General features: G+C 51.2%; 4 protein-coding genes across 4 annotated transcripts; 2 read left to right on the top strand and 2 right to left on the bottom strand.

The window, feature by feature from the left end:
- Positions 1-222: 222 nt before the first annotated feature.
- On the bottom strand, positions 223-1,819 carry GUITHDRAFT_143805 (hypothetical protein; the record flags this gene model as incomplete). The annotated part of the gene is made up of 10 exons (XM_005825920.1): positions 223-307; positions 355-400; positions 654-724; positions 853-890; positions 994-1,056; positions 1,311-1,360; positions 1,435-1,474; positions 1,529-1,584; positions 1,629-1,695; positions 1,742-1,819. 10 exons carry the CDS (start codon positions 1,817-1,819, stop codon positions 223-225), a joined length of 594 nt encoding a protein of 197 aa, XP_005825977.1.
- Positions 1,820-3,885: 2,066 nt separating this feature from the next.
- Positions 3,886-6,976, top strand: GUITHDRAFT_114877 (hypothetical protein; the record flags this gene model as incomplete). Its single annotated transcript, XM_005825919.1, has 10 exons — positions 3,886-5,684; positions 5,737-5,857; positions 5,910-5,939; positions 5,989-6,050; positions 6,097-6,160; positions 6,210-6,326; positions 6,382-6,492; positions 6,538-6,600; positions 6,669-6,782; positions 6,830-6,976. The coding sequence occupies 10 exons, from the start codon at positions 3,886-3,888 to the stop codon at positions 6,974-6,976; spliced, it is 2,628 nt and encodes an 875-aa protein (XP_005825976.1).
- A 1,769-nt stretch (positions 6,977-8,745) lies between these two features.
- GUITHDRAFT_154536 (hypothetical protein) lies at positions 8,746-10,072 on the bottom strand. Its single transcript, XM_005825918.1, has 6 exons — positions 9,939-10,072; positions 9,828-9,887; positions 9,504-9,785; positions 9,259-9,456; positions 9,140-9,196; positions 8,746-9,039 (listed from the first exon to the last, which is right to left on the bottom strand). The coding sequence occupies exons 3-6, from the start codon at positions 9,654-9,656 to the stop codon at positions 8,911-8,913; spliced, it is 537 nt and encodes a 178-aa protein (XP_005825975.1). The 5' UTR covers positions 9,657-9,785; positions 9,828-9,887; positions 9,939-10,072; the 3' UTR covers positions 8,746-8,910.
- Positions 10,073-10,866: 794 nt separating this feature from the next.
- On the top strand, positions 10,867-15,876 carry GUITHDRAFT_114874 (hypothetical protein; the record flags this gene model as incomplete). The annotated part of the gene is made up of 10 exons (XM_005825917.1): positions 10,867-10,971; positions 11,024-11,347; positions 11,412-12,444; positions 12,631-12,724; positions 12,827-12,980; positions 13,034-13,099; positions 13,441-13,608; positions 13,722-13,833; positions 13,896-15,390; positions 15,831-15,876. The coding sequence occupies 10 exons, from the start codon at positions 10,867-10,869 to the stop codon at positions 15,874-15,876; spliced, it is 3,597 nt and encodes a 1,198-aa protein (XP_005825974.1).
- Between the last annotated feature and the right edge of the window lie 623 nt (positions 15,877-16,499).

Genomic DNA, 16,499 nt, shown 5'->3' with positions numbered 1-16,499 from the left:
AGGAGAGGAGAGGAGAGGAGAGGAGAGGAGAGGAGAGGAGAGGAGAGGAGAGGAGAGGAGAGGAGAGAAGAGAGGAGAGAGGGAGGAGAGAGGAGAGAGGGAGGAGACGAGGGGGAGGAGAGGAGATGGTTAGAAGACACGAAACAATATCTTACAGTGTCAAACATCACATCACTCATTCTAGGACATTAAACAACATTTATGATTTTAACATGTTCCACATCAAAGTGCAAAACATGTCAAAGTAAAGGCTACCTTGGGATACTCAAATCGCAGGTTTGATTTTCGCTCTCCTTGCAAATTTCCCCTGAAAATTTGAATCTCAGAGAACAGAAATGATCTTCAGTCGCTGACCCGGTAGCGAACGGAAGTCCTAGGGGCGAGAGATACTGACTTTCACCTGATGTAAAACTCAAGTCACGTTCACTTGTTGCCTGTTTGAGTGTTTGAACATGTCATGTACGTCTGCCCTCTTTCCTGCTTGTTTTTCTTCGTGTCTTTGTCTGTCGGCCTGCCTGACTTTGTGTGTGTGGTTTATGTTGTTTTCTTGTCCGGTTGTCATGAGTGATAGTATCTTTGAAATGCAGTTTTCTGACTATGACATGCATTTTCTTGACATGATGAGGTTGGTCTACATGTCATTTCATACTCACGTCTGGGGATGGTGAAGCTGTTTTGTGCTCTGAACTGCTTGATGCCATAATCCCTTCCGTTCAGTTTGAACCTTTCGGATAGTCAACGGCACCTGCAAAATATCCCTCCCTCTCCCTCTCACCCCTCTCCCTCCATCATCCCCCCCCCCCCTTCACTCGCTTCCTTACTCTCCGCCGCCTCCCTCTTCTTCATCATCACCTTTCTGTCGCAGTGAAGGGATAGAAGTGAACAACTCCCTGAGACAAGTCAAACACGGCAAGACACCAAGACTCTCAGCGTGTAATCATCAAAATCTCGAATGAGTTCTCTGGTTCTTGTATTCAAACTGTTATCTTTCACCTTGTGGCTTTCTTTAGTTTGCGAGTTTTGCCTTTGCTTGATAAGTTCCAGAAGAGTATGAGCCTGACGATGGGATTATTTCACAATTGCTCTGCATCTTGATCAGTTTGCGACCTTTTGCAACGGTGACATCTCTTCTTCACACAGAGATTGTGAAAGGTCAACAGCTGACATGACGATTAAAAAGAAATGAGGGCGAACAAGAGTTGTTTCCTCACAAGATGCATCGGACGTGATGGTAGTGGAATCATAAAAATTTCTTGAGCTCTGTTTCACATAATGATTGGAGCACATGCCAGACCAATCCAAGGTCTTACACGTGGGCTGAGAGAAATGATTTCTTTTTCAATCTGATCGTTGAGCCTTTCTGCAATGCGAGAGAAAGAAAAGCAGAGTTCAACAACACGCAAACTCAAAATTTGATTCATCGTCATCATCCACCTTCCATCTCAGACAACGAGTACTCCCTTCTATGCTTTGCCTGAGTTGACCAACAACTGTCGATCAGGTTACATCTCAACTCAAAACAACTTACTTCAGTCTTGTAGCTCATCTTCTTCTGGAAACGGTCTGAATCTTCCTCTGTCAATCCTGTAAGCTCCCTCTGAAATCATGGCCCCTTACGAATCTCCCACCTGCTCTCCTCAACCAGTACGACGATCCGTTGAGCGGAGAGGGAGAGGAAAGCGTGTCCTTGAGTACCTGATGTTGTTCAAACATCCTTTCTTCCTTCCTCTTCCTGTCCTACCTCACAGTCTCTCGGAGCGCGGCGAAACTCCAACACCCGCGGGGTCGAAACTCCGAAGCCGCTGCTCTTTCTCGACATCTCCGCGGGGGAGTTGGGGAAGGAAAGTGAGCGTTTACTCCGTGCGGACCATCTCGATGTCCAGCTAGAAAACCTGCCATGACCTTGAACATTCATGGGTACTCTACCCATTTGCAATCATGGCAACTTTTTCAAGTCTAGAATCTTTTGTCTCTCACACTGAACTTTGTCCTTCCTTCCGCTTCAAAGTCTTCTCCACGATCCTCGAGCGAATATTCCGAAACCTCGATTTCTCTCCATGAGCGTTCTACATCATGCAACCGTCCTAACATTCTCCTCATGTGTGCCGGGCTTCTCGCTATCCCCTGGGGTTTGCCCTTCCCTGATTTTCACCTCGACACAGACCTTTCGCTCTGGCCCTCTGCTCTGCCGGAGTCTGCCAGGGCTCTGGCTCTGCTCTTGCTCTGCTCTTGCTCTGCTCTTGCTCTGCTCTGCTCTTGCTCTTGCTCTGCTCTGCTCTGCTCTGCTCTGCTCTGCTCTGCTCTGCTCTGTTCTCCTTCCAGCCCCGCACGCGTGTGCATCTTCCAGCGGGCCCAAGGAACGTCGCAGTGCCACCGCTGCGTTTTCCCCCATAGCTTGTCATGACAACCGTTGAAAAAAAACAAACTGTAAAATTGGAGATAAAAAACTTTTCTTTTTTTGTTCATCTGAGGCGAGTCTCTGTCAGAGCAGCTCTGTCACTACCCGTTCTTTCTACGGTAATTGAAGGGGTTATAGATAACATCCAGTACCCCTTCTTCTTACCAAACGACATATGGGAGGATGTACCCCCTCCGTTCACCATCACCCCCGCCGTCCTTCACCGGAAATTTCCTCTTGTTTGATAAAAAATCATTAGAGATCAAAATGTACACTAATGGAAAGCTGTTGCCAATTGCTCTGTTCTGACTGTCGTCAGTTTTTTTAAGCTCCCTGCAGATTGGCCTCCCGTGCAGGGGGTGATCACCCCTAATCTGGGTTTGTCTGTGAACGACGCTCTAACACTTCGCAAGTAGTTCTTAATGTTTTACACAATGGGTGGGGTGATCGAATAGCAAATTGAAGTAAAGGGAGTGGTCATGAACATTTCCTACGTCAAAACGGGCAAATCAGGGGGTGGGGTGGTAAATTACACCAGACAAAAACACCCCACAATCCATGTAGATATTGCCCTGATTCACACCGGTACACTTTTTTTCTTTTTTCGATGTACCCCCACCAATGTGGGGGAGAACAACCCTGTGCCGGAAAGGCCCTTGTCCTGAGACCCCGTTCTTCCCATCGACCAAGGACCCACTCAGTGGACCCCTGACCCCTGTATTGATATACCCCCACCTACCAATAGGCCAGTCCAATTAAGATATTTTCATCATCCTGCACCCACCCCAATTGTGTATGTCAGTACCCCACCCCCTTGTTTATTGGAGTACCCCTCCGTTTGCCAGGTACACCTTCTCTTCTCCCGCCCATGCACCGTCCCCAATCTATCCCCGCCCCTTCAATCTCCTCGCATCACGTTCCTCGGCCTGCCCTCCCCCTCCTCCTCTTCATCCAAAGTACAGAGACACTCGTCTTGTCCCCCCCATTCATGTTTCTCCTTCATTTTGTTTCTCTTCCTGGCCACCTGTACTGTGTTCGTGGCTCCCTTACCCAACGTTAACTCCCCCTCTGTCGAATGCTGCTTTTTTTTGTGTGGGAGGCGTCTTATCTGTGGCATTATATGATAGATGGTCTACTGCTACTTGCCATATCATGAGTCATCACATCTGACCCTGCATCGCATCGCTTAACCCTGAGATTCGAGACTAACAGTTGGCTTTGTGTTCCCAATGCTGAAATACTCCGTACCCGTTTCATTTTGAGCTTCCTGAGCTATTGTACATTTGCTGATATCTTGTTCTCTTTCCGTTGTCCCATCGGCATGCTCTCGTCTTCCGTCTTTGGACATCTCTGAAACCTTTCCTCAGGTCAACGGCTGGATCACCGCACAGCTTTGTAGGTTACCAGCAAGGTTTGCATCGAGAAGTGCTTGCTACAAGTCGAAGCTCTGCCTGTCTTGATCTCAGCACCAGCTCGAATCCAGCATCATGGTTCATGAGAATGATGGCCCTGGGGTGCTCGCGCCTGAGGGCGAGGGCCATTCGATGACGGGCGGTGATCTTGACCCCAACGACGCTACCGACCCCAACCTTGATGGAGATCAGATGCCTCCGGATGTTGTGGTGGCTGGAGGGCACGTGCAAGTCACTGTGAAGATAGGAGATCATGAGATCAACGGCGGCACCAGGTATCGTGCCTGGGTAGAGCACAAGGACAAAGTCATGGAGCGTTTGACTGGCTGGCAAATCGTAGCAATGGATGGAAACATGATCACATTTCATGTTCCGCAGAGCATTGTTTCCGCTGCTCTTGCGGAGAGGCAGGCAAAAGTCCCCAAGGATGAGCGAAGGTATTGGGGAGACAAGACTGATTTCTGTCGATGCCTGGAAGCTGTTTTGTACGACATCGAGAGAGGTCAGAAGCCGAGGAGAAAGCCCAGGGAGCCACGTCCTGGTGTTCTAGCTATCTCACAGGGAGTAGGGTTCCAGCGCGATCCTCGCCCAAGAATGCCGATGAGACAGCCTCTTCATATGGCTACCGGGCTTGACTCCATTGACGTCTTGGTCCGCATGTTAGAGAACAAGGCCCCAACAGAGCTGATAGGGTTTGAGCGAAGGTTGAGGATTGTGATGAACAGAATCGAAGTTCATCTGCATTCAGGAGGAGGGTCAACTTTGAAGACTGATCTTCCCAAGGACTGGAGCCCAATGATCGACCTTCCCCTTCCCCCCTCTGCGCCTCAGACTGTGAAGCGAGGATGTTCCAAGATTCAACGTTCAATGCTCCCGCTGCGACTCTCTGCGCAAGTTGAAGAGCTGCAGCAGCGTCTAAACGATTTGATGGATTCCTTACAACAAGGCTTCTTGGACCCTAAGGCGTTAGGCACCAAATCTCACCATGAGGGGAACCCTGCTCACGTTGCAGCTTTGCTGAAGACTGGTTTGGCTATCATGGGCAAAGAGAGCGTGGAAGATCAGATGGAGCACTGGATGTGTGTCCCAAGACCAAGATTGATTCAGGTATACATTGATGAGTTCAATCGAGTCATGAAGAACATCCTGGATCAATCACAAGCTCATGCAAACATGAACCCACCAGGTCCCCTCGCCAAGTACTCGAATGTTGAGCCCTCCACGTACGCTGTCCAGGCTTCGAAGGAGAGGCTTGGAGAAAGAATCCTTCATTGTTTGAACGTAATGGTTGTTCCGATCGTGGACAAGTCTTGTACTCCATGGCAAGTAACCAAGGGGGTGATGTCGAATCCCGTTGGAATGCCAGACGATTATCTTGTCCGTTACCTGGATATGTTGTACAAGAATGTGAATTACTCCGAGCGCGAGCAGAGTGGCGCTATGTTACTCGGGGATGCAGCGGAGTTCGAAATCTTGCGTGCAACATTACCCAAGGATGCGCTGCCACTGGTGGAGGCACTCATTTGTACATACGGAGGAGATGAGGAGAGGCAGAGGCTGGGTATTCCGAGTAGAAGGAAGACTGCAGCCATAGACAGGGTCCAGAAAGCAAGAATGGACCTTGAAATGCTTGCTAAGTCAGCCGACGCCCACATTGCGACTTCCAACGCCAAGTCTCCGCACTCGGCACGTGAATACCACATTCGTGCCAAGGCTAAGCAGCTGGGAATATGGCTGGATCCTTCAAAGCGAACCACAGCTGCCGACAGGCGTCAAAACACTCAAGACGGCGACCTCCAGGGCTACAGAAGTGACAACTGGGAAGCAGACGATACGGGCCTAGGAGCCTTGGCTTTTACAGCTCACTCGAACGGGTTGACCCTTGTGTTGATGTCGGTTGTTCTGAGGCTGACTTGAGGCACTCAGAGGACGCCCAATGAATGCCATCTCCATCAATCGCCTTGCGGGCCTCGGAGATGCCAGTGGAAGGCTCGTGCCTGAAGAAGTCGAGGCTCGCATTGCGAATGACCACAGGCCTCCCATCCAGGTGCGATGGACTGATGTGGGTAATGGTGTGAATGATCTTGTGGGACGTGCAGGTGCAAGTCAAGATCGGCGATCATGAACAGGTAGAAGAGCGTTTTCTGCTCTCCTTCCCACTGATACGCAAGTCTCCAGAATGGATGCTTCCGATACAAAGCTTGGGCTCTGCACAGAGATATTGTTCTGCAGCGGCTGAGGTGCATCAGGGAGCAGGAAAGGAATCCAAACTGATAATACATCAAGGTGGGACGTTGTGGAGCAGCAGGATGATTACGTCACTTTCAGCGTGCCAGCTGCCTTGGCTGAGGTTTCTTGTACTTTATCATCCTCCATACCTTCTGACAGATACAATTCAGGCGTCGGAAGTTGAGAGGAAAGCCAAAGTGCCCAAGGAGGAGAGGAGATACTGGGGAGACAAGACGGACTTCTGTCGATGCCTGGAAGTGGTGATCAACGAAGTCCGTGGAATCAAGGTTTTGTTCAAGGCGCCTGACCTGCTCTGTTTGTTCTCACTGGTGTGGCGTGTAGGGGAGGAACACGCGCCCCTCTACCCTCGGCCCTGAGATGCTGCAAGCACGCGAGCAAATGATCCTGACAACTGAGTACAAGACCAAACTAGCTAAGCTCCGAGAGATGCAGGTGAAGCCGCGAGTGCAGCAGGAGGACAGCTGACGGCGTCTACAGGCAACTGTAAGGGAGGGATCTGCGACTGCCGACCGTATGAGGCAGGAGGAGGAAGAGCTTGCTGTGAGTGCCCTCCCTATCTTGTGCTCTGCTCCTTCCCCTGTGCTTCTGCTCTGCTCATGTTTCAACAGGCCAAACACGCAGCAGAGATGGAGAGGCTGAACGCGAAGTACGGAGGATCGCTGAGATCCGTCAAGAGGAAGCGCACAGCCTCGGTCATGACGGCGGGAGGCATCGGAGACAAGGTGGGTCTGGAGGTTGGGGGTGAAAGTAACTGACATGCGACGAGCAGATCAGGAAGAAGCCGAAGAAGATGGACATGGCGAAGGAGATGCAGGGCCATCCTGCCAACCAGATGGGCCAGAGGTCTCCGGGACACGCCCCCCCCCCGCACATGCGCATGGCGCAGCCTCAGTGGGGGCGACCTGGGGCTGTATAGTAGAAGTAAACAAGGAGTTGGAGCTATGGCTGTATGAAACAAGCGTGTTGCATGCTGTCCTGACTCCTCCTCTGCGACCTCCTCCTTTCTCCTTTCTCCTCCCTCCTCCCTCCTCCCCTCGCTCTCCCTCCCTCTCCCTCCCTCTCCCTCCCTCTCCCCTCCCTCTCCCCTCCCTCTCCCCTCCCTCTCCCCTCCCTCTCCCTCCCTCCCTCTCCCCTCCCTCTCCCGGTGAAAACGAAATTAGACTTGCTCTGCTCCAGAGAGGGTGGTGGTACTGTGTTAAAGCGAAGAAGGGGTACTGATCCCTGAGTATCATCCACTGTTTCAAGGTAGGGTAGTAGGGATACTCTTGCTGGAAGTTCAATGCTGGAAGGGAGGGGGAGGGGGAGGGGGAGAGGGAGGGGGAGGGGAGAAGGAGAGCAGAGAGGAGGAGAGTGATAAGGAGACTTACGATGAGAAAAGGAAGGGAGAAGGTTGTTACGCGTGAGATTTGCGAATAGAATGTACAGGAGAGCAGAGAGTACAGCAAGGAAATGTCCTCGGTGAAGGGTAGTGAAGGTGAATAGCTGTATGAAGACGGTGACAAGGGGTAGGCAAGACGCTTGAACGATTCTAACTTCACATGAACACATGGCGTGTTCGCACATGCATCAAGTGATGAGAGAGATGTTGACTTGAAGTTACAGATGGAAGATCTACGAGCAGTCATGAGCCAATACTCCTCTGGCCGTGTGAGATCGCCGAACCAACTGTCGCACAGGTCAAACTCTCCGATCCTGAACGAGACCGTCGACACCGAAGGAGAAGTCAACGAGCGCGCTCAGCTCCTGAGCGAGAAGAAGCGATGGGCTCAGGAGCGAAAGGTGGACGAGCTGCGATGGGCGGAGGAGATGGCGCAGCTAGCGCGAGAGAAGCGAGCATGGGCGGAAGAGAAGGAGGAGTTTAACAGGAGGTTGCAAGCAGAGCTGACCAAGGAAAGAGAAGCATGGGAGAAAGAGAAACTTGAGATGACGCTGAGACATAAGAAGGAGCTTGAGAGGATACAGGATCATCACACAGAGGAGATCCAGCTCTTGTCCTCACCGGAGAAGATTCGGGAAAACTTCCCGTCGACCTTGTCTGAGCTTCAGAAAGAGCACATGAAGCTGAGAAACGAGTACGAGAAGGTGGTGAACGAGTTGAAGTTCTGCCAGGCGGAGCTGCTGGAGCTCAGAGCAGGTGACCAGGCAGGCAGCGAGGGGCAAGAGGAGCCGATCTTGAGGAACGGTGAGCCGAGCTTGGCAAGGGAAGTCGAACGACTTCAGAAAGATCTCAAGATAACTAGATCTGCCCTAGAGCACGAGCGACGAGCAAGGCAGAGGGACCAAAGTGTGATGGAGGATCTACAGAGGATGTTGGAGAAGAAGGAGGAGGAGGAAGATTCGGACCAGCAGGACGACAAAACTTGGCAGCATGAGCGTGCGCTGCTTGAGAGAGCGCACGTGAAGGACATGATGGAGCTGAAAGCCCAGCACGAGTCCAACAGAGCCTCCGACTATGCAAACTTCAAGATGATCCTGGCGGAGGAGCAGGAGAAGTTGTCGACGCTGGAGGAGGCGTGGAAGGGGCTGCTGGCCGGCACACATGATGCACAGTTGTCATATAACACGCAGAAGCTGTCTACCGGCAAGACTTTGCTGCATGTGAGAGAGAGGAGGAGGGAGAGGAGTGAGGGTTTACGGCTTGTTGGCAGGTCACTTGTGCTACTGTGAGACAAATCGGTGGGTGCAGTCGATTACGATGATATTTTATTTGATTCTATGTACAGGAAAAGGAGACTCGGCGTCAAACAGCATCCCAAGGCGATCTGAAGAGATATCCTTCACTGAGCGCATGAACTTGACAGGAGGAGTGAGGTTGTCAGCAAACAAGGAGCCATCCATGTGATTCAGGCTTTAGCTTGTTCCATTCGACGTGCTTGTCTGTTCCTCTTTGTTTTCTTCTTGCTGCGCCGGCTTGATGGGCAGCTCTGTGTACACTTCTACTGCGTTGAGGTAATCAAGGTTTTGTTGCAATTCGCGTGACTGTCCCCAAGAATCGCAAGCCGATGTTTTTGAAAAAGAGGTCAATCAGTGACGCAGGTCTATCTCTAATAGGAAATGAATCTACACAAGTTTGAAGCACCTGTCGATCGATGTTTCGTTTCATCTCCTCCTTCTCCTCCGGTGTTTTCTCCGTAATCTGCGGGAGAGAAGTGAATTCACAACCCATTTTTCAAACTCCTGCATGCAAGTTTCGCTCACAATATGAAATATCTCCATTCTCAGCTGCCACCAGTTGGGATCCTCCACATCGACAGCATCGTGTGGTGGGAAGCAAGCGAACGGGTACTGCAGGGACATGGGGGGAGGGGAGAGCGGCTTGCCGATAGCGAAGAGGAGGCCAGGGACTAGACTGTAGCCACCAGTGGAGCAGGCAGACGTGTCCAGCACCTTCTTGAACTGCACGGGTGGTAAGGTTGCAGGCAGCAACACAAACAACCAAGCACCTGTAACGCAACAATCTTTGGAGGAACCTTCCTCGTGTTGATCGACAGCGTCCACCATTCTACGGGAAACACAACTTCCTTGAATGTCGGCTTGAAGTCTCTCCCCTCCAGCTTCAGCAGGTTGGGGCCGTCTCCTGTGTGCGTTCCAAACATCTTCGTGGACAAGTGTAGGTGGCGTATCGTCCCTTCCCCCGTCTCCTCGTCGTCCCATCCTTGCTCGTCGTCGAGCGGCCTCCAAATGCTTCCTCCAAACGTCCAGTCCGGCAGGCCCTTGACCAACGCCTGAACAACCGTCATGGATGAGTTTGAAGGAGGGCAGTAGACCTTGATAAGAGACAACCACTCCTCTCGGCTGTAGTTAACGAGGCCACCTTCTTTCTTGGGCTGTGAAGCAGCAGCATGTCACTTTCCCTCTCATGGTGGCAGAGAACGTACTGATGGCACTGAGGCAACGAAAGAATCGTCATATATCTCCTCATAGTTCCCAGCTTGCGTTAGTGTGAGCCCGTTCGGGTATGACAGGAACATCTCGCATATCTCCTCCGCATCACTCATTGCAGCCTGAACCTGAGCAGAGCAAGTGTAACAGTCAGAAGTAGATCATTGTTCACGTTCCAAGACAAGAATCCTGCTTCTGCAAACTCCCGTGCCCCCCTTCAGTATTTATCTCTTTCCTGCACATACTTGCCCGAACAAGCGAATAATTCTTGCAAATACGACATGTTCTTGCAGATACCACATCCCATCCTACTCCTGCTCCTGCTCCTGCTCCTGCTCCTGCTCCTGCCATTTCCTCCTGCTCCTGCTTCCCTCAATCGATCATCACGGCATTTTTTCGGCCGTTGAGCGGTTATAATCGTTGAATATTCGTTACATTTCCCGTTGAAAACTCGATGTTTCTTGTACCCCTCAAATTGCAATCAGAACCACCCCACCCCTCAAGGGGTCCCCGTGAGTCAATATCAGCGGGCGGTATGAGCCTCATCTGACAACCGGCAGAGCATCGCTAGTTATGGCTAGGTCTTCCCCATGGCAGCGCAGGGAGAGAGAGCGAGAGGAGGCGGAGGAGGAAGGGAGACTGTGGAGAGGATGCAGCCGAGGGTCAGTGTATGAGAAACCGTCGCAGTGGTCAACCAAGTGACGTGCGGCTTCACAGTGACTTGAAACTTTGAACCGATCGGACAATCACGGCGGGAGTAGTTGTAGCAAGTCTACAGTCTCGAGGGCTACAGCCTGATGAACAAGAGGAAGAAGACAAAAACCAAGGGGCGCAGTGAGTTTGAGGTTCAAACTGCAATCTGATAATGATCGCCCTGAAAGTTTTCTGATCACGAAGCGGTTCACCAAAGAGATAGGCCCAGCAATGAGCCAGATTCAGTCAGCCATCACTGACTTCGCAGGAAGATCTCTGCTTGACAAGGTGGTGCCACCAGGCATGTCACCACTAGATGTTCCGTCTCAGGAGCTGGTATGTGGCGAAGGGAGGTAGAGAGTGGTATTAGCCTTATGGTGACTTTCAGATCCAAACGTTTCAAGACGCTGTTTCAAACGAGCATGCCAAGTGGAAGCTAGAAGTAGAAGCTCGAGTGAACCACAAGATGGACTCGTTCGTGCAGAACATCTCGCAGAAGCTGGGATCGGTGAGCAGCGTTGGAGTTTACTCGCTTCCACTCACGGCGGAAGTGAATTTTCAGATTCTTGTAGTGGAGGATGAAGACTCTGAGTCCACGTTACCATCGGCACAAGCGCTTGTTAGCTCAGAACTGTCATCAGACATCAACGTCATTAGACAGCAAAGAGGGGCGTTTGCAACCAGAAGGCAGATCACGCAACTGCAAGAGGAGGTGATCGATAGATTGGGAGAGGGAGTCTGCTGCTGACATGTTTGACGGACTGTTGTTGGTCCAGGTCATCGAGATTGAGCAGAAGCTGCAGAGATTGAATCAGCGGGTGACAGATACCAGCGAGACACTCCCTGCTCTTGTCCACGATGAGATTCACAAGCAGCTAGAGGATTTGTCGGACCGATTTGCTTTTGTTGTGAGATACCATGACAACCTGTACAAAGAGAAGCTGTCAAGGGTAAGAGATGCTGCTGCTCAGATCATCTCAGATCAGATCGCTACCATCGAGAGCCAGTACGAGACGCGGATGGCGAGTGCGTTGCAGTCGTTACAGAGTGACTTTGATGGTTACAAGAGCGAGGTAGAGGCGGTCAAGATCAGGCATCGAACGGAGTTGGACATGCGGGATGTTCAAATCAGCAGGTTGCAAGCAATGATCAACCAAGTCGTGGCGTGCGGGATCGACGTTTACTCCGACGTCCCGCTGAATGTGCAGATGTCAAGGATGAGCCTGCAGAGGACGAGGTCGAACTCGCTCAGCTCTGGGAGGCGGAAGAGTATGAGCAGATGGAGCAGGCAGAACGGAAGCGCACAGGATTTGAGTCTTCAGGGAGGTGAAGTCAGGACGCCGTCGGACACGCCCAAGTCGACGAGGACGAGCAACGACCAGCTGGAGCCCAGCAGCCTTCACAGGTTGGAGGAGGAAGAGGAGAAGCTTGTCGTGGCCCAGCAGCCGCTTCCTCCAGCTACAACCCAGCAGCCTGTCAGGGTTGAGAGCGCAGGAAGAGTCATCTTCAAGCACGAGAGGGAGGTCTTACCCGAGCCCGAGGACGGTGGGAGCGGGTCGGAGGTGGGTAGGGAGTTGGAGGACATGGAGGATGAAGCATGGCTTGCTCGATCGTCGCAGCTCTCGATGCAGCTGGTGGGGTCGAGGTGCGACTGCAGGAAGAAAGTCTACAACGACAGTCTTAAGTCTCAGCTGGAGCCCTGGCGGAGGCCTGCTGGGGTCGTAATCACTTGGCATCCGACGCTGGCAGATGGCCCGGCAGGGACTAGAAGCCCCGAGGAGATGCAGGAGGCGCTGGGAACGATGCTGGGTGAGAGGAGGAGGAGGAAGGAGGAGCGAGGAGAAGGAGGGAGAAGGAGGAGAGGAACAGAGGTGGGTGGGAGCAGGAACGCGAGGAGGACAGGAGGGAAGGATGTGGTGGTGGCGGGGGAGGAGGAGCAGAAGGGAGGAAGTGCAAGACGAGGAGTGATGTTCTGGGGTTTGACTTGGTGGGCAGGAAAGGAACTTGTAGCATGTGGTGGAGATGGTGAAGACGACCCGATGGCAGATGGCAAAGTTCTTGACGCAGTTGTTGTTTTGTTCTTGCTCAGGTAATGATGATGATGGAAAATGATGATGATGTTGTTGTTGTTGTTGTTGTTGTTGTTGATGATGATGATGCAAATCCGTATCTTTGTGATATTTTCTTTCAGCGATTCGTATGCCAAGGACAGGCGATGTTTGCGACATTTTCGGCTCCTTGTAGAGAGAGAAAGTCTCGTCGTCATTCCGGTGGTGATTGCAAAGGATGTGGATGAAAACAATTCAATGATGAGCGAAGAGACTGAGATGGGAAGTATGCTCAAGGTCAGAACAATGTTCGAACAGAGTTGTTGTGTTGTTCTAATCTCAGTATCCAGGGATTAAAGATTGAAGATGTGACGGGAAAGGAATCGTGGGGTGTGAGGAGTCAGAGTTTGATCAAAGTGAGATGTCGACGATGAGTCGAAGCTCAAGTTTGTAGACGCTGACGATGTTTTCTCTTGCTTGCAGAGAATCCGACAGCATTTGCATGTTGAGGAGAAGAAAAGGAAGGACGGAAAGGGCGAGGAGACAAACAGTTTTGCTCTCTACTTCAGCTATTGCATCAGAAATTCATTCACGGCTGTACAGAATAATGAGGCAAGTCGTTGACAAACATCGTCCTTGTTTTACATCTCCTTTCCTGTCCCCTCCTCTCCTCTCCTCTCCTCTCCTCTCCTCTCCTCTCCTCTCCTCTTTTCTCTTTCCTCGTCTTCTTTACTCCTCTCGTCTCAAACCATAGCAGATTCCGGAAAGCATGCTTGCAGGAGGCAAACTTAGCGATCCTGTTCGCATTGCGGCGATACTGGAAGAGAGTCCGTGGATCAGCGAGTTTGAGACGAAGAAGTGCTGTCTTGCCTCGCATGCACAGAACAAGAATGTCCATGTTGACAAGTTTCACAATATCTTGCAGGTTGTCCCATGTTGAATGCTGTTGCAGAACTTGAACTTTTCATTCTTGATCTTTCGTCATCATGTTTCTCGCTGTTGTGTGATTTTCCTCTCCTTGTTGATCATGCTCTACAGGCCATGTCGCACAGCCAAGTGATTCTGATTTTCATGAGCGACGAATACTGTTCTTCCTCAGTGTGCTCAATGGAGTTTGAGATCGCAACCAAGATAGTTTGTAAACCCATCGGTGAGAAAACTTTCATGACGATTATCTTAGAGCGATTGACATTTTGAATGTTGTTCTACAAGTCATATGCATGTTATCTTCTCCGAACAGCTCTTGGAAGTTCACAAGGATAGGGAAGAACGCGTTGACTTACGACAATCGTGTAAGGTTTGAAGATATCAGGGAGGAAACAGATTTACGGATGCTGATCGAAAAGATGAAACACAATATCACAACAGTGAGGTTGAAGGTTGAAGACGACTTCAAGATGGAAGAACATGAAGAGATGTTGAGTGCAATGTTCAGGATGATCAACATTGGAGGGAAGCATTCTCTATCGCAATCATTGGTAAAAGACGATCTGCTCACTGCCGGGATGCAATTTCAGCTAGTTGAGTTGCTGATGATCGAGATATGCAATCAAGATGGAAATGTCTCTCTCGCAAGCTTCTTACAAGGTTGTGCAAACTTGATGAAAGTGGACAAGCGGAACAGAACGTTGTTCAGACACGCCTATGAAACTTTGCGACGTCAGCACGAGCAGAAGAGTGCAGCTGCTGCAAAGTTGCAATCATCATCGAGAATGGTTACGAGAAGAGAGAACTACAAGAACACTCTGCAAGACATGATGACGTTCGAGCAAGAAATCAAGAAGATGAATGCTGCCCTTGCGCTCTCAACTGAGCAGGCGAACGCGATCAGGTATGATTTCTTCCGTCAAGGGCTGGTCCATGGCGAGAAGAAGTCACAGGAGGCAGCAGAAAGAAAGTTGGTCATGTTCAAACTTGCTTTCCGTGAAGGCGCAAAGTTTGCAATGGAAGTTATGGAAAAGAACAAGAACAACAGGAAGATTGCTGTTGAAGACATCAAGAAAAAGATAAAAGAAATGGATAGCTCCAAGAATTCTCTCAACGAACAACACATAACAGGTTTCATACAAGGCGCGTCACTGTTTGTTGACGACCCAAACCTCTTTGTTACTCCTTCCACTGCTGACAAGGATGTACAAGTGAACGAAGTTGACACGTTGAGCTCCGATTCCGATGAGACAGACTCGGAGGAATATCAAGTCAACAACAACAACATCAATCATCATCAACATCACCACCATCACCATCATGTTTGCGAGAAGTGCATGTTGAGGGAAGAAATTCGAAGAACTATGACGTCGACGTCGACACAAACTCAAAGAGCAAACATTTTCATCGATGAGAAGGAAGATCTTGACAGGATATGGAGGAAAGAACAGCCCTCTAGCTTCTCTCTCTCATCGCACAAGCTCCACGTGGAGAAAACTCTCAACGAGTTTGTTATGATGGAGGACAAAAATGAAACCACAAAGGACGACAACAAAGAAACATCACCGGGGAGTGTTGAGATGAACAGAGAAGATCTCAAACAGCATCTCATGAAACAAGACATCATCTCTGACATCGATCGCATCTTCTCATCCACCGGCAACGTTGTAGACGCGAGCGCGTCAGGAAGCATCAAGGCCAGGAGGGAGCACGAGCAGGAAGAAATCCCCTTCCTCTTCGATGAAGTCATCAAGGTGGTTCCGAGCTTGAACGAAGGCTGGTTGTGCCCTCCTCCTCCTCCTCACTCTCCTCCCCTCGACTTCTCCTCTCCCCCTCCTCGTCCTAGAGCATCTTCAAGTGGTCCTATCCGTGCACCTCTGTCCTCTGAGAAACTTCTCCTCCCCGTCGGAGCAAGTTCCTCTGCTCATACTCCAGCTCCATCCTCCAAGGTGACCCTGTCCTCCTTCTCCTCCTCCTCCTCCTCCTCTCCTCTCCTCTCCTCTCTTGTCTCCCTCGTCCCTCCGCACCTCTCTCCCTCTTTCCCGCCCTCGTCTGTCGTGTACTCCCTCCTCCTCTTCTCCCCTCCCTCTCCGCCTCCCTCTTTCTTCTTCCCCTCCCCTCTCCCCATTCTTCGCTTCCTCCCACCCCCCTCCTCCTCATTTCTTTCCTTCCTCCTGCTCCTCCTGCTCGCTCCTCCTCCTCCTCTGACATTCTTCTCAGTCTCGTCCTATTTCTGCTTCAGTCACTCCCAAGTGGTCGAGGATGAGCAGGACGAGCATCCCCCGCGCTCTCAATCTTGATTCCATCCTCACCCCCGACCTCAGGCATACACGCTGCTTCTTCAGCCCTCTCCCTCCTCTCGCTCCTGCTCCCTGCTCCCTGCTCCCTGCTCCCTGCTCCCTGCTCCCTGCTCCCTGCTCCCTGCTCCCTGCTCCCTGCTCCCTGCTCCCTGCTCCCTGCTCCCTGCTCCCTGCTCCCTGCTCCTTGCTTCCCCTCCCTGCCCTGTCTTCCCGCTCCTGCTCTTTCTTCTGCTCGCCCCTCCTGCTGATTCCTCTTCATTATTCTTCTCGTCGCTCTTCTTTCTCCTCCTCCTCCCCCTCCCATTTTCTTCTTCTATCCCTCTTCATGTTTGGGATCAGCTGAGCATGCTCCCTCTAGATTCTCAGACTCAGCAGAAGAACGAGAAGGAGCAGAAGCGTTCTCCTCCTCTCCCGACGCTTCCTTCAGTCTCGCTCAGCTCAACCTCTCCAAGCTAAGGAGCACCTTCTGCCCATCCTCAGCCTCGTGAGTTTGAACCCTTTCCTCCTGCTCCTCCTGCTCCTTCTCTTCCTCCTCCTCCTCCTCTCTCTCTCTCTCTCTCTCTCTCTCTCCTCTCCTCCTCTCTCTCTC

The sequence above is a fragment of the Guillardia theta genome (assembly GCF_000315625.1).
Source record: "Guillardia theta CCMP2712 unplaced genomic scaffold GUITHscaffold_79, whole genome shotgun sequence".
Lineage (NCBI taxonomy): Eukaryota > Cryptophyceae > Pyrenomonadales > Geminigeraceae > Guillardia > Guillardia theta.
This window is presented reverse-complemented; position numbering and strand designations above follow the sequence as displayed.

What these genes read in the sequence shown, in the direction of transcription:
- GUITHDRAFT_154536 (XM_005825918.1), bottom strand. Translation starts at nt 9,656, where the DNA reads ATGTTTGGAACGCACACAGGAGACGGCCCCAACCTGCTGAAGCTGGAG. An exon ending in CAAAGATTGTTGCGTTACAG is followed by an intron (nt 9,457 to 9,503) that starts GTGCTTGGTTGT and finishes CCACCCGTGCAG; the next exon opens with TTCAAGAAGGTGCTGGACAC. An exon ending in AACGAAACATCGATCGACAG is followed by an intron (nt 9,040 to 9,139) that starts GTGCTTCAAACT and finishes TCTTGGGGACAG; the next exon opens with TCACGCGAATTGCAACAAAA.